The sequence below is a fragment of the Spinacia oleracea genome, chromosome 1, assembly GCF_020520425.1.
Source record: "Spinacia oleracea cultivar Varoflay chromosome 1, BTI_SOV_V1, whole genome shotgun sequence".
NCBI classification, from domain to species: domain Eukaryota; kingdom Viridiplantae; phylum Streptophyta; class Magnoliopsida; order Caryophyllales; family Amaranthaceae; genus Spinacia; species Spinacia oleracea.
In genome coordinates this window covers 55,953,222-55,969,371 of record NC_079487.1, presented here as the reverse complement: position 1 = coordinate 55,969,371, position 16,150 = coordinate 55,953,222, and the positions used below count along the sequence as shown (strand labels likewise).

Here is a 16,150-nt window from a genome sequence, read left to right as displayed (position 1 = left end):
AATTTAAAGACAATAGTTGTTCTTTTGCTTTGAATGGAATGTTTTATGGTTCAACACAACAAGAAAATGGTCTATATGTGCTAGATACGAGCAAACACATTTATAACATAAATACTAAAAAGGCTAAAACTGGTGATCCAGATCTCACATTTCAGTGACATTGTCGATTAGGCCATATAAACACAAAGCGCATGGAATTACTTCAACGAAAGGGAATTCTAGAATCATTCGACTTAGAGAAGATTGATCAATGCGAATCTTGTTTACTTGGCAAAATGACAAAGCAACCTTTCTCAAAGGTGGGAGAAAGAGCAAGCGAACTACTAGGGAAAATACATACGGACGTATGTGGGCCTATGAGTACGAAAGCTAGAGGTGAGTTCAGCTATTTCATAACGTTTACGGACGATTTCAGTAGATATGGCTATATTTAGTTAATGAAACACATGTCTGAATCGTTTGAGAAATTCCGAGAATTTCAAAATAAAGTAGAGAATCAACATGGCAAGAAAATCAAAGCTCTAAGATCGGATCGAGGAGGTGAATATATTAGCCACGAGTTTGATGACCATCTAAAAGAATGCGGTATTCTTTCTGAATTGACTGCTCCGGGGACACCTCAATGGAATGGAGTGTCGGAACGGAGAAAAAGGACCTTACTCGGTATGGTCAGGTCAATGATGAGTCAAGCCGAACTTCCTTTACAATTTTGGGGACATGCGTTGCAAAGTGCAGCACTCACACTGAATCGTGCTCCGTCAAAAGCTGTTGAAAAGACTCCATACGAATTATGGACTGGGAAACTTCCAAAGTTGTCTTTTGTAAAGATTTGGGGTTGCGAAGCATATGTCAAGCGATTAATTTTGGACAAGCTCGAACCAAAATCTGACAAATGTTTCTTTGTTGGGTATCCAAAAGAAACAAAGGGGTATTACTTCTACAACAAGTCAGACAACAAGGTATTCGTTGCTCGTGACGGTGTCTTTTTGGAGAGAAATCATATTTCCAAATTGACAAGTGGGAGAATAATAAACCTCGAAGAGATTCGAGACGAACAACGAACTCTTTAGAAGCAGTTCAGGACGAAGAACCTCCAAGGTCTTTAGAAGAGCCAGTGGGAGTAGTTCCTCAAAACGTTGTTGCCCCTCGTAAGTCAAATAGAACTAAGGTTCAGCCGGACAGATGGACAGGCGTCCTCTTGACTAAAAACTTAGACGTTCTCATATTAGATAGTGACGAACCTATGACTTACAAGCAAGATATGACGAGCCCAAGCTCCACTAAATGGTTAGAGGCCATGAAATCTGAAATAGGCTCCATGTTTGAAAATCAAGTCTGGGATTTGGTAGATTTGCCGGATGGGTTTACACCTATCGGATGCAAATGGGTCTTCAAATTGAAGAAAGACAAAGATGGAATTGTGTACATATACAAAGCTAGATTGGTAGCAAAAGGTTACAGGCAAGTTCACGACGTTGACTACGATGAAACCTTTTCTCCAGTCGTGATGCTTAAGTCTATTCGGATAATCCTTGCGATTGCCGCTTTTCATGACTATGAAATATGGCAAATGGATGTCAAAACTGCCTTCTTGAATGGTGTTCTTGAAGAGACTGTGTTTATGACGCAGCCGGAGGGTTTTGTCGATCAAAAGAACCAAGAAAAGGTATGCAAGCTTAAGAAATCCATTTACGGACTAAAGCAGGCATCAAGGAGTTGGAATAAGTGATTTGATGAAGCGGTCATTAAGTTTGGCTTCATCAAGAATCAGGACGAATCTTGTGTATACAAGAAGGTCAGTGGGAGTAAAATTTCAATCCTAGTCTTGTATGTCGATGACATCCTACTGATTGGAAACGACATTCCTATGTTGGAGTCTGTAAAGACTTGGCTTGGAAAGTGTTTCTCAATGAAGGACTTAGGAGAGGCACATTACATATTGGGCATCAAGATCTATAGGGATAGATCTAAAAGGATGATTGGACTAAGCCAGAGCACTTACATTGACAAAGTGCTAGCTAGGTTCAATATGATGGAAGCCAAGAGAGGCCATCTACCCATGTCACATGGCACATATCTAAGCAAGAGTCAGTGTCCCAAAACATCTGATGAGCGTAGAAAGATGAGTGGAATTCCATACGCTTCGGCTATTGGATCCATCATGGTAGCTATGATTTGTACAAGACCGGATGTTTCATTCGCACTCAATGCAACGAGCAGGTACCAGTCAGAACCAGGTGAGGCACATTGGACTGCTGCCAAGAATATCCTAAAGTACCTGAAAAGGACTAAGGATTAGTTTCTGGTTTATGGTGGTACATATGAGTTGATTGTTAAGGGCTATACGGACGCAAGCTTTCAACCCGATAGAGATGATTTCAGATCACAGTCTGGGTTTGTGTTCTGCCTTAACGGCGGAGCAGTAAGCTGGAAAAGTGCTAAGCAAAGCACTATTGCGGATTCTACAACTGAAGCCGAGTACATTGCTGCCTCAGAAGCAGCAAAGGAAGCTGTTTGGATTCGGAAGTTCATCGAAGAACTTGGGGTTGTCCCCTCCATTAAAGGACCAATGGCTTTGTATTGTGACAATAGCGGAGCCATTGCCCAGGAAAAGGAGCTTAGGAGCCACCAGAAGTCCAAGCACGTACTGCGGCGATTTCATATACTTCAAGAGATCGTTGAAAAGAAAGAAATCGAGATTTGCAAGGTTGGAACTGACGACAACGTCGCGGATCCATTGACTAAACCGTTGCCACAAGTGAAGCACAACGCACATGTAGCAACCATGGTAATCAAGCATGTTGAAGACTAGCTTTGATTTTCTAAGTTTGGTTTTAGAACATTTGTTAGATCTATGTTTAAAATAATTGGTTTAACCATTTCATATTTATGAAACTTATTATTTCATATTCATTTAATTTTGGTTTAGTATTAAATGATAAGTCCTTGTGATCCAAAACATTCAAATGGGATGTCAAGATGGATTCTTCGACAAAGAAACACCCATAAGTGAACTTGAATATTGAATTCACAAAGGATCCCTAATCCAGGTCATTGAAAGGTGGACGACCAATGACTAATGAAGATTAGATTGCAAGTAGATTTTGGTTCTGTTTCTTGAACTAGTTTGACTGGATGTCAGAATCTTTTGCATAGATACTTATTGGATCTTGTATCGGATTGACCATGAGAACACTTTAAGAGATTAAAGTCATGTCATAAGTAGTTCTCATTAATGGTGATTAGAACCATTCCTCAGAACATGAGCGATTATGTCTGCTCGTTTGAGAATTAGTTCGCTTTGATGCTAGCTAAACGTCGCACCGTAAAAGGAGGCTATAAAAGAAGTTACTGGGCGTACTATGAATCAAAGTGAGTGTTCATAGATGGCAAGAATAGATTGTCCTACTATCTTTGATAGGATATGGTGTGTTGTGTAACAAGGCCTCTCGGAGAGTTAGATACTGTAAAATGCATGGCCGTGCTCAGAATGGTTAAACAATGCGGACTATAATAGTGATATCATTTGAGAAATGGTTGTTTTTATTATTATTTAAGTAGGGACCATCACAGAGAGAGAAACAATAAAATATTTTGAGTGGGATCAATGACAGAGAGATAAATAATAAAATATTATAGAAAGTTACCATGTCTTAGGTTTACGTTGGTCGTTATATTATTTTAATTTTTAAAAAAATTAAGTATAATTTTTTTATTGTAAAAAAATGTATGCCCCCCAGTCAGGAAAAAAAAGGTCTCACGTGAAATAAAAAAACTTAAGCAACTAAGATAAAATAAGACCTTAATCGGAATTAAAACTTAAGCCACTAATTGGAATTAAATTTTTATAATAAACCCCGATTCTTGATCCCACGAACATGTAATAAAAATAATATAGGAAGTACTATATTAATAAAAATAATACTCTATCTGTAATTTTTTGGGAGTCACATATACCTTTTCCGGATGTACTATTTTAGGATTTATATTTCTGTTTTGTAATAACTTTACATTAAAATATTACAATGAAGGTCCTCATTGCCCCCATTGGTTATTATTTATCTTTCTTCTATAGTCCACACACATACTCACGTGAACTTTTCTCACAATAAAGTATTCACTAACTATCAAATATTTACAATAAATAATTAATTCATCCACCATTTATATAATTACTTTAAGAAAATCAACTCAGATTCCTTAGTAATTATGATGGTCAACATATAGATCCTAAAAACATACGGATAAAGTATTTTGTAACAGTAGCCACAAAAGTTTAATTAAAATAATTCAAAAGTCGATTTCTTTCCTTTTGTGTATGACCCCATAAACTTTTCTATAAGTTATTTGTTTCCTTATAGCTGAAGTGAGGATCCATGACATATATAATCACCCACAGACATGTGATTTGCACAAACAATCTACACCATCAAAAATAAAATCAACCACAAAACAACTCAAGAACATGAACTCAAATGATATTCTTGTGCAATGTGTGATTGTAGTTCTCGCAATTACTACAATTTCTTCAAATTATGGGGAAAATAAATCCAAATTGTTTGTGGATGCATATGCTGGTACAAAATATGTTAAATATCATGTAGCCGTTATAAATGGCTTGTCTAATGATATTCTTGATGTGCATTGTAAAGGGGATGATGAAGATTTACATCTTCAACATTTGGCAGTAAATACAAATTTTACATGGAGTTTGCGCACTGCTTTCTTCTACAAAGTAAGCTATGATTGTACCGTACATTGGGAGGAAGGAGGGGAAATCAAATTTAACGCATTTATAGACGATAGTAAGTTCCTTGACTATGGTTGCGGTGGGAGACATTGCTTTTGGAAGACAACAGATTTTGGTCTATATTTGTGGCAGATTCATAATCGAACATTTGTCTACAAATATGGGTGGCCAGGAAAACAAATATTAAGGGTTGACAACATATATGTAATGGTATAATTTTCGCATTATTAAATTCTTGTGGTATGAATGGTTTTTAATCCATTTCTATCTATATATTATATTAAAGTGAGATTTTTTACTCTTCAAAATCTTGTATGTTTTTTTTATATTTTAATTTAATGCTCTTTTAGCAAATAAATGCAACCACTCATTTATATTTCATGGAAACATTAATGATTCTAAAATATTTAACGCGGAGTAAATTACGAAGTAATTCCCTTTTTATTGCATCTAAATAAAAACATAAGCCACTAATTGGAAGGAATTTGTATTTTTTTTTTATTTTTTATAATTAACCCGATGTTTGGTCCCACAAACATGTAATGATGATAATATGAAAAATTTGGTAATGTTAATCCAACATTTGGCCACTTTTATTTTATTAAGCCCACCTACGACACAATTTTTAATAATCCCACCATTACTACCCAACGACTTTTATTGGGCCCAACAGGTCATAAACCTGTTGTAGGCGGTAATACGTCCCTATGTGGCAATACTCTCTCTCTCTCTCTCTTTATCTCTCTCTCTCTCTCTCTCTCTCTCTCTCTCTCTCTCTCTCTCTCTCTCTCTCTCTCTCTCTCTCTCTCTCTCTCTCTTCTCCCTCAATATATTCAGTCATCATAAATTCCTCACCTCCCTCAATATATTCAGTCATCATAAATTCCTCACCATCTCGTTGACTTTTCCATCGGTTATAGGTCATTTAAGTCCAATAAAAGTCATTTTGTAGTAAATATGGGATTATTTAAAAATATGTCGTAGATGAGATTAATAAAAGAAAATCGGCCAAAAGTTGGATTAATATTACCAAATTTTCCTAATATAGGAAATAATATATTTATAAACATAATACTATATTCGTACTTTTTTAGGAGTTACATATACCATTTTTAGAACTAGTTTTTTAGGAGTTACATTTTGTAGTTTGTAATAAATTTAAATTAAACTATTACAACCAAGGTTCTAACTCCACCAATTGGCTATTATTTATCTTTCTCCTATAATTCCCACAAAAATTAACAATAAATTATTAACTCACTATCAATAAATAATTAATTCACCCACCATTTATATCATTATTTTAAGAAAATCAACTCACATTCCTTAGTAATTATGATGGTCAACATTTAACTCATAAAAAATACGGATAGATTATTTTGTAACCGTACCCACAACAATTTAGTTAAAATAATTCAAAAGTTGATTTCTTCCCTTTTGTGTATGTCCCCATAAACTTTTACTATAAGGTATTTGTTTCCTTACAATTCAAGTGAAAATCCACGACATATATAAACACCCTACATACATGGATTTGCAAAAATAATCTACGCCCTCAAAAATATAATCAACCACAAAACAACTCAAGAAGATGAACTCAAATGATATTCTTGTGCATTGTGTGATCCTAGTTCTCACAATTACTCTAATTTTTCCAAATTATTGGAGAAATAAATCCAAAAGGTTTGTGGATGCATATGCAGGTACAAAATATGTTAAATATCATGTACCCGTTATAAATGGTATGTCTAGATGTTCTTTGTAAAGAAGATGATGAAGATTTGCATCTTCAACATTTGGCAGTAATTACAAATTTACATGGCGTTTGCGCACTGCTTTCTCCTACAAAGAAAGCTATGATTGTACGACACCTTGGCTAGAAGGAGGGAAAATCAAATTTAATGAATTTAAGGACGATAGTAAGTTTATTGACTAGGGTTGCGGTGGGCGACATTGCTTTTGGAAGGCAATAGATTTTTGTCCATACTAGTGTTAATTGACAACACGCATACAGAAAACGTTAGGTTCAATTATATGAATAACTTTTAGAGTGTAATCATGTACTTGATAATCCGATAATCCATCATATTGTTTGATTCAATAATTTTTTTATTCTATACTTATCTTTGTTAGCTATCCATGTGAGTATTTAAATTTTTGTTAAATACCTTTATGTATAATAAAATTGTTAAACCGCGCAGTTATATCCCCAAACATAGAAAATTTTGATTAGTAAAAGTGAATGAAAGTATATAGCAAAAATGTCGATTACAGTTGCCTTAAGTAAATTAAATATATCTTTCTAAAAAGAAGAAAATAGGTCATGGTTCTTTTTTGTAATTACAACATGCCATTAATTTACATTCTTTTGTGCCTTTTCAACCATCTCTTATTCATTTCATTAACTCCCTCATCATTATCCCATAAGCTATGCATAACCATAATATAAAAGGTCCCTTAGTGAAGGTCGACTCGAGAATATAAGGGAATTGAAGGAATATCTAGGCTCATAATTTTTTTAAAATAATACAAATGTCATACGTGACAATGTAATAGCGTAAATCTCAAACATACAACGTACACACTAAACATCAGTTTAACCGCTTCCCTAAGTAGAAAATTGTCATTTGCCAATCGAGATCAGTCCTCGTATTATATGGCATTGTCGTGTTCTTTTTACTTAACTATCCAGGTTCTAACTACTTCGCTAGTTCTAAAAGTACTTCAAGTGAAACTGGTTCACTTGGAACTGAGAATTTTACCTTACAACCCAACTTTTCATAAGAATATATTATACACATAAGGAAATTTGTGTTTCCCAAAGGTTTATACATCAAAGACTATACTAAAAGAGACACACCATTTTCTCATAGTGTTTGATGAGTATTCTTTGATTTTCACGGTCAATTCGTGTGCCCTCACTCAATCGTCCTGTAGGATAATATAGATGCATAAAGCGGAATTTCAGGAAACAATTTCCTAACATCTATCCAGAATCACATTCTTAACAATAATATGAATCAGATTATGAAGAAAGAATAATCACCTTTGTAGCATGTTCTCAAGTTCTTATGCAAGTTTTGAAGATCCGAGAGCCCCACTCGTTGCTCCTCTACTTATTCCACAAGCACCAATTGAATCCCACATATTCTAGTACGGAAGAGAATGCTCACAATCAATCTCTTGCTTTGTTTGGGAAGAATAGCGTTTCAGAGGATAAGAGTTAGGGTTTTTGTCTTTTCCTTTTGTGTCAGATATTGAATAGACGTCTATTCTACATCCCTGACATTATAACTCTTATAATGTGAGAGTTTTAGGTTAACAGGAAAACTAAGCCCAACCTGCTTTCTCTTAATAGACCGGTTGCCATAGGGCCTTTTGGGCCCATTCCAATTAGTGTTTATATGTGTGACCTTATAGGATTAATATATTTTAGTTTTAGGCCCAATCAATATTGTCATACTAATCACATTTATTCTCTAGCAAGAAAATATGATCACTAAAATAATTAACTTATTATCTTTATAATTAATTCCTATTTATATTTAGTAATTGCCGGAAATGTCTATGGATATAATACCTTCAATCTCTCACGTGTCCGAAGACAAGAGCGCAATGTTAAATTCCTTAAGTCTCTTAATGCCAAAATTTGATAACACAATGTTATTCTCAAATTCTTGTTTCTTGATTGCTGAGTTCGAACTGTTCAAATAAAGATTAACATTTTAATCCCATTCCGCATGGCCATGCAATTTTTCAGTTCTCGCTCATCAAGTGATCCATACACCATTGTATGACCATAACTCCCACTCAATTCTGAGCCCACCTGATCACTGCCTTTATAACCTCCTTTTACGGCACAGCGTTTAACAACGTCAAGGTTAAACTAATTGTCTCATGGTTATTAAGACATACTCATGTCTAAGACATCCACTAAATATAGAAGTTTGATTCTAATTTTAGAATCTAGTTAGGTTATGTCTCAATGCATCAAGTATACATACATATAATCAATTAGACATCTCTATGTCTCCATAGACCGTGGAACTGCGCTATCAATTAATTACATGCTAGTCTTTACATAAATCACCTATGATTTAGACTAGGGACTTTAATATGTTGTGATTTCAGTTCACTTTATAGGGTTCCATTATCAAAACGTTTTCGATAATCCTATTTGAAAACACAAGTTATTTGGACATTTTATTTAATAGTAAACCAAGCAATTAAATAAGAATGAACTTTTATTGATAAACATTCAAAGCATAATAAATGTCTTTACAATTGTAAACATGAAGTAAACAAGCTAAAGCCATTCTCCCATATGCTTAAGGCCCATAGACCTAGTATGACTCTCATGTTTAGGTTGAGCAAGCGGTTTAGTCCGAGGATCAGCCACGTTATCCTCAGTATGAACCTTGCTTACTTTCACATCCCCTCTTTCAACGATCTCTCGAATAAGATGGAATCTCCTAAGCACATGTTTGGAATTTTGGTGCGATATGGGTTCCTTGGACTGAGAAATGGCACCATTGTTGTCACAATACAACTCAATGCCATTTTCAATGCTAGGAACTACACCAAGTTCACTAATGAACTTTTTGATCCAAACAGCTTCTTTTGCCGCATCACTTGCTGCAATATACTCATCTTCTGTTGTAGAATCTGCGATGGTACTCTGCTTAGAACTCTTCCAGCTCACAGCTCCTCCATTGAGACAAAATATGAAACCAGATTGTGATTGGAAGTCATCTTTGTCACTCTGGAAGCTTGCATTGGTGTATCCAGTGACAACCAACTCATTATCTCCACCGTAAACTAAGAAATTATCCTTAGTCCTTCGCAAGTCCTTATCTCCAACTAATAAATTAAATGAATCCAATCACTACTAGAAAAAAAACGTTATTTGCAGCGCGCATAAATAGGGTTGTTTGCTACGTTTTTGGGCGCATAAATTGTGATGGCTGCAAATAACGGACTATTATTCACAGCGAACAAAAACGCTATAAAAAGACATTAATGGCAGCGCGCACGGTGTCACACGAATTGCAAAAAGTGCATATTTGCAGCCTTTTATTGTATGTGAGCGTTGTAAAAAGAGATTTTTTAAAGCAAATTTCTGACACAAGTTATAACTTTGCTTATCAATGCGCGCTGCAAATAGTCCTTTTATTTTTCAAAAAAATAATAATGCAATAATGCATTGGTACTAGGTCCTAAAATATGTATTACACATTCACACATTCACACTATCCATAAATAACCTCCATAATTCTGTATTACACATTCACACTATCCATAAAAACCTCCATAAATAGAATTAACTAGGAGAGTTACACAATTTATACATTTACTGTAGAATGAATTAACTAAAAGAGTTACATTATCAATTACGCCATTGTCCATTGACCATCCTTCATCCATAAATCCATTAACTGCTTCATTAAAACCCGTGTGAAACAGTTAGATAATTATGTAATTAACAAAATCAATATCAGTTGTTTTAAAGTTTTCTGCATGTGCTTAGTTTCAAGTTTCGTAAAATAAGAAGCCGAAGCCTAGCTTGTTTCAATGAATCTGCAACTCCCTAAGCCTACCACATATCCCCGACCTCCCCCACCCTTGTGTACTGTACCAAAAGGTTGCAGTCTAATGATAGGGGTCGGGGATAATATTCATTAAGGATTAGATTATAATTATTATATCTATATCTAATGATAAAACCATGAATGTAGTGTAATGTTGTGCGTTTAATGTAATTCAGTCTAATGCCGTACGTTTAATGTCACAAGTTTTATATAACGTACACTTAATCTGATACATACTATCATCTTACATAACAGAATATCTGAAATGTTCACATAATTAATAAGGATGTCTCATGCCAATGTTCTTAATTAGTTCTATGCTACTACTCGTACAAGTCATGATATGTACCGTACAATTGAACATATACAAGCACTTACAGGGTATGAATAACAGAAGCATGGAACGTAAACATGTAAAGTAAATCAAAACCTCTAACCTTTACCATCATATTCAGCATTACAACCTCGCTAGCTAGAAACTCAGATAAACTCTCAAACATGGTCCCCTATACACTAGTAGTAGTAGATCAATATTCCCAACAAAGATGTCATCTAATTAACGTAATGCTACCAAATTAAGTTCATTTTATCTATTGTTACTCCGACTCTAAAGTACCCGTGTTGAATCCTTGGCGCTCCGATATGGATACAGTCACCTTATTCGACACGTCATTTTGGGCCAAAATAATGGAAATTTCATTCACAAAAATTAGTTAAGTCGAACACTTATTTAGCGGAAAATTTGCCAAATACAACCTAATAAAGTTCTCTATTTGCCAATTACAACCTCAAATTTCTAATTTTTTCAATTACAACCTTAAACTTGTACATATATTTTAAATTACAACAAGAAACCATTTTCGGGGAAAAATCACCAGAAAATGATGTCATAACGTTATTAAAAAAAAATTATGAAGTACATAATATATGTAAAAAAAAATGATTATTTTATGATTTTTTTGATTTAATTCTTATTTATCGATTTAATTTTTTTTATAGAAAATATGTAACTATTTTTTTTAATAACATTATGACATCATATTCCGGTGATTTTTTCCGGAAAATGGTTTCGGGTTGTAATTTAAAATATATGTACAAATTTAATGTTGTAATTGGCAAAATTAGAAATTTGAGGTTGTAATTGGCAAATAGCGAAATTTATTAGGTTGTATTTGGCAAATTTTCCTTATTTAGCACTAAGAAAGTTTATGACTAAATCTATTTATTCAAGAGAAAGTTGAAGTGCAACTACAAATGAAAGGAGTGAGAATTGGGATGGAAAGGGGAGGGGGGGTGCGAGGTGCGCTGAGCACAAGCCTAAGCTTTCAATGTGAAGAAAATTGAGGTGCCAAAAAGTCCACTGTAGCTTTAAAGACAGACAAGCTCACCTGCACGTGGACTATGAAACACAAGTCGTATATAGCTCTAACAGTTAAAAAAAATCTTGAAATTAATTTGTTAAAAAAAGCATCATAATGTGAAAAGACTAATGGCAATCTATATGGACATATGGCCTTTGGTAGACATCGTAGTGCCTGGAACATTAGAAAAGGTGGCTACAGTAGCTTCACATAACACAATTGCAAGCATGCCAAGTATTGTCTGAAAAATTGCAATTCATCAAAGAATCATTAACAAAGAACACATCATGAGTAACTTTTGGTTCAGTCGTTTGAATTTCAAATTGCCAAGGAACAAAGCAAATGTGCACTGCCTCTTTCTCTTGTCCCTTAAATAACTTTCAACTTCTATAGATTTGCATTTATTTACAGGAATAAGGGTTTTTTTTATAAAAAATAAAATAAAATTACCTTGTATGCATTTGCTGGAGTAACTCCACCATCTACCTCAATCCACGGGTTCACCCCTGTCAATTACAAGGGAATTAATTGACAATTGTTTGAGATCAAGCAACAATCAACTAAAATGTTTTATAAAAAAATAAAAGATATCGAAGAAACTCCACAAATACCTTCTCTACGCACAATCAGATATGAGATTTCTTGACTTGGCTCTCAATGAAGTTTGTTCGCCGAAACCAGGGTTTACGGACATTACTAAGACCAAATCAACCACTGTTTGTAAATAAGAATCATCTTGTAAGTGTCTGCATGTCCAACACATAAAGTCCAAATTAAATCAATTAAAGCATCTTAACCAAGGAAGTATTTTAAATAATTTATTTTCTTTCTTTCTGGGGTTTTTAGTAGTTGGGAGTATCACAAACACCAGAAATAGATCCAAGTTAAAATGAAATCATGTGGAATCAAATGGCATTTCACCAAAAGCCATGTTCATATGTACAGAAACTAGTAACAAAAACAGTTGGGTAATTGAACACATGCAAAGGTTTAGAGGGAAGTTAGCAAAAGCATAACCTATGGTACTTAAACCACTCACAATGATGCAATGTGCTCCACGGTAGTAGCTACTAGCATTTACATTAGATATTTCTTTAGACAAGTAACAACTAGCAACAACAGTTTACATGCAAAGATAATTCAACAATCCCAAACCTTACGAAGATAATTCAACAATCCCAATTTTTTACATAGATAATTCAGCAATCCCAACTAACAAGCAATAACAAACTCCTTAAAACTAGCAAAAATCATATCAGCTCAGCTTAGTTACATTAAATTAGGTTAGGAAAACCTAGCAAGATAGAAAATCATTTTTAAACTAAGTACAGTAGAGTAACAAATCAGAGCTGGAAATCAGATCAGCTGCAACTCCTCTTTGGCCTCACTCATTGCTTGTTCATCATCAGGAGAGAAAAAGTTGCCAAATACTTAGAGAGAAAATTGAATGATTCCTTTCTAGAGCTGAAGTTACATATAATATCACCATAAATGTTGAAAAAGAGATAATACACTGTTGTCACAATTGTAGGAGGGAGAGTAGAAAATAATACCTTTTACTTTCTTTTAGAGCGTTGAAAACTGAAAGAAAAAGCTCTCTCTGATTTTGGAGGCTAAGATTTCATTCACTCAAGAAAAATATTCACCTAATACCATTGCTGCTTGTGGTTGAGAGGATTTCAGGGATGACGAGAGTAGCATTGATCAACCGTGCAACTGCTACAACATCAGATATCTGCACCCAGCCACAAGCCATTAGAAAAGAAAGAAAAATGGTATACATAAATTAGATCAAATGCAACATTAGATATGTGAGATTGAAGGGGTGTTCTTACTTTATTCTGGATCTCATGAAAACCTCCCCGAATCCTGACAAAAAGGGAGCTGTAACAAGTTAGGAAGAGAGTACAAACTTAAGACATCATACCAAGTCAAGATCTATGCAGCTTGCAAAGAGTAAGCAACCAATCATATGGGATAGGCAGGAGAAATTCAAAGTTCAAACCTAAAACTGAAATGACTCTACCAAACCATTGGCATAATTAAAACTTAGTTTATCATGAAAAAATATTCAATACTAGTTGTATGGGAGTATTCAAATACTAGCTTTATATATGGGATGTCCAGGTCGAGTAGTTTTTAAAACATTGAGAATGAAGCGATAATCAGCTATGAGTTGCACGGGATTCAATTACACAAAAATCAACCAAATAAAATCAAGTAAATTCCAAAAACCCAAAGCAATTTGGCCACAAAAATCAACAAAATCGACCTAAATAAAATTTAAAAAACAACAAAATTAACCCTAAAATGACCCGAATTAGTCTCCCATTCAACAAAACCACCAAAAATTACATCAAATCAAACGAAGAACAATAAATCGACCATAAAATCAATCAAATCACCCAACCATCATAAGCCAAATTAAATTTCAAGAAAAAAATAGAGATTAAGACTTGAATTCTTACGGAAGCAATCAAGCAAATGCCTACCTACTCTTGATTTCTTAAGGAAATCATGAGTGGAAAAAGGGATTGTGACGTCAAGTAGACGGTGAACCTCATCGAGAATTGTAGTGCTATTATTCTTAACCAAATGCTACACAAACTCAAAGATCCGGGTAGTTTCTCTATCCCATGTGCTATTAAAAAGCTTGAAATAAAAAATGCTCTGTGTGATTTGGGTGCTAGTGTTAGTTTGATGCCTTACTCGGTTTTCACCAAGCTTGAAGCTGGTGATCTTGTCCCAACCAACATTAGATTGCAACTTGCCGACCGTTCGGTCAAATACCCTATTGGCAAGATTGAGGATGTACCCTTGAGAGTTGGAAAATTTGTGATCCCCGTCGACTTTGTCGTGCTAGATATAGATGAGGACATTCATGTCCCTATTATTCTTGGTTGGCCATTCTTGGCCACGGCGGGGGCCATTATTGATGTCAAACAAGGGACGATCACTTTGAAGGTTGGGGAGGATAGTCTAGTTTTTATTTAAATCAATCTATGAATTATCCTAGCTCTATTAATAAAAAATGTTTCTTGGTTCACTCTTTTGATCCTTTAGTACATGATATGCACGAGCACTTGCTCGCTACTAATGACCCTCTTGAGCTTGCTCTTTTGAATAGAGAAGGCCTAGGAGATGTAGGGATTAAAGGAGCTAACTACATGGATCTATTGGATTTTTCCCCACGTTGTGCTAAATCCGAGTAATGTTTGATTATGGTTGACCAGGAAGAAGCTTTGGATGATCCTAAGTGCCGAAATAGTAAGGAAGCTTCGAAGGTAGAACTCAAACCTCTACCTTCGAGCTTGAGGTATGTTTTCCTTGGCCCAAACTCTTCTTATCCAGTTATTAGGAATGCCAACTTAGATGAGGAGAAGGTCCTTAAGCTCACTAGTGTTAAAACGACATCAAAGTGCTTTGGGCTACTGATGAGCGACATTTATGTCGCTCTTAGCTTAGGATTTTAATTCATTTTATTAGCATTTTAGTATTATTTTTGCTTAGCTTTATCGTATTAGTTCGTTTATCGCATTTTTGCATCAATCGTAATATTTTCTCGTCTTGCGTAGATTTTAGTCGTTTTTGCTTTAAACGTGCCTTTTGTGCACATTCTCATTGCGTAAGGGTCGTTTTGAGTATTAGCGTGTTAAATATCGAGTCATTATGCTTGACGATGTTTAATATGATTTTACGATTTGCAAAAGTGCGATACGAATGCTATGCGATTTATTAAGTGTGCTAGGCGATTTCGATAACATTGATTATTCGTTATTTGTTGAACGCAGCGATGATGTTTATTTGTGCAGCGACGAAGCGAGCCATGAGCATTTGAGTGGCCAGCAGCGATACACAAGCAGCCACAGCTTAACAGCTACACACGAGCAACAACAACAGCTCAGAACAACAGCAATGGCACGCAAACAAGGCACCCACAGCAGCCTTGTGCACTTGCCTTTGTAGCAGCTAAACACGAGCCTTTGTTACAGCCTCTTGTTCTCACCAACGAGCTCCCTTGCAGTCCCTTGTAGCAGCTATACAACAGCAGCAAAGCAAGCAGATGCAGCGCTGTTCGGTCGCACAAGCAGGCTGTGCGGTCGAACAGGCCTGCTGTGCGGTCGTGGTACAGAGCTCGAGCGCACAGATGTGCAGACCATTTATAGTAGCTGCTGAGTTTTGGTGTGCGACCGAACAAGCATATGTGTGCGACCAAAATGAACCTTGTGCGACAAAACATACCCTCTATTCGATCGTATAGCTGCGCGGGTTTGAAGTTATAAAAGTAAAATCGCAGCATTGTTCGAACAATCAATTTTTTACGTAATTTTCATTTTTAGAATCTCATAATTAGAATTAGCTTAGATTCTAGAGAGAGAATTAGATTAGGGGCTTAGATTAGAGGTTAGGATTTAGATTCTTAGCTTCAAATTCTTCAATTCTTAGTGGAT

At 35.2% G+C, this 16,150-nt stretch overlaps 1 protein-coding gene across 1 annotated transcript; it reads left to right on the top strand.

Annotated features, from left to right (window-relative positions):
- The first annotated feature begins 4,441 nt into the window (after nt 1-4,441).
- LOC130465889 (S-protein homolog 1-like) lies at nt 4,442-4,992 on the top strand. The gene has a single exon (XM_056834700.1). It carries the CDS (start codon nt 4,466-4,468, stop codon nt 4,964-4,966), a length of 501 nt encoding a protein of 166 aa, XP_056690678.1. The 5' UTR covers nt 4,442-4,465; the 3' UTR covers nt 4,967-4,992.
- The last annotated feature ends 11,158 nt before the right edge of the window (nt 4,993-16,150 follow it).

Excerpts from the sequence above, each read along its gene's own strand:
- LOC130465889 (XM_056834700.1), top strand. The coding sequence starts at position 4,466 with ATGAACTCAAATGATATTCTTGTGCAATGTGTGATTGTAGTTCTCGCA.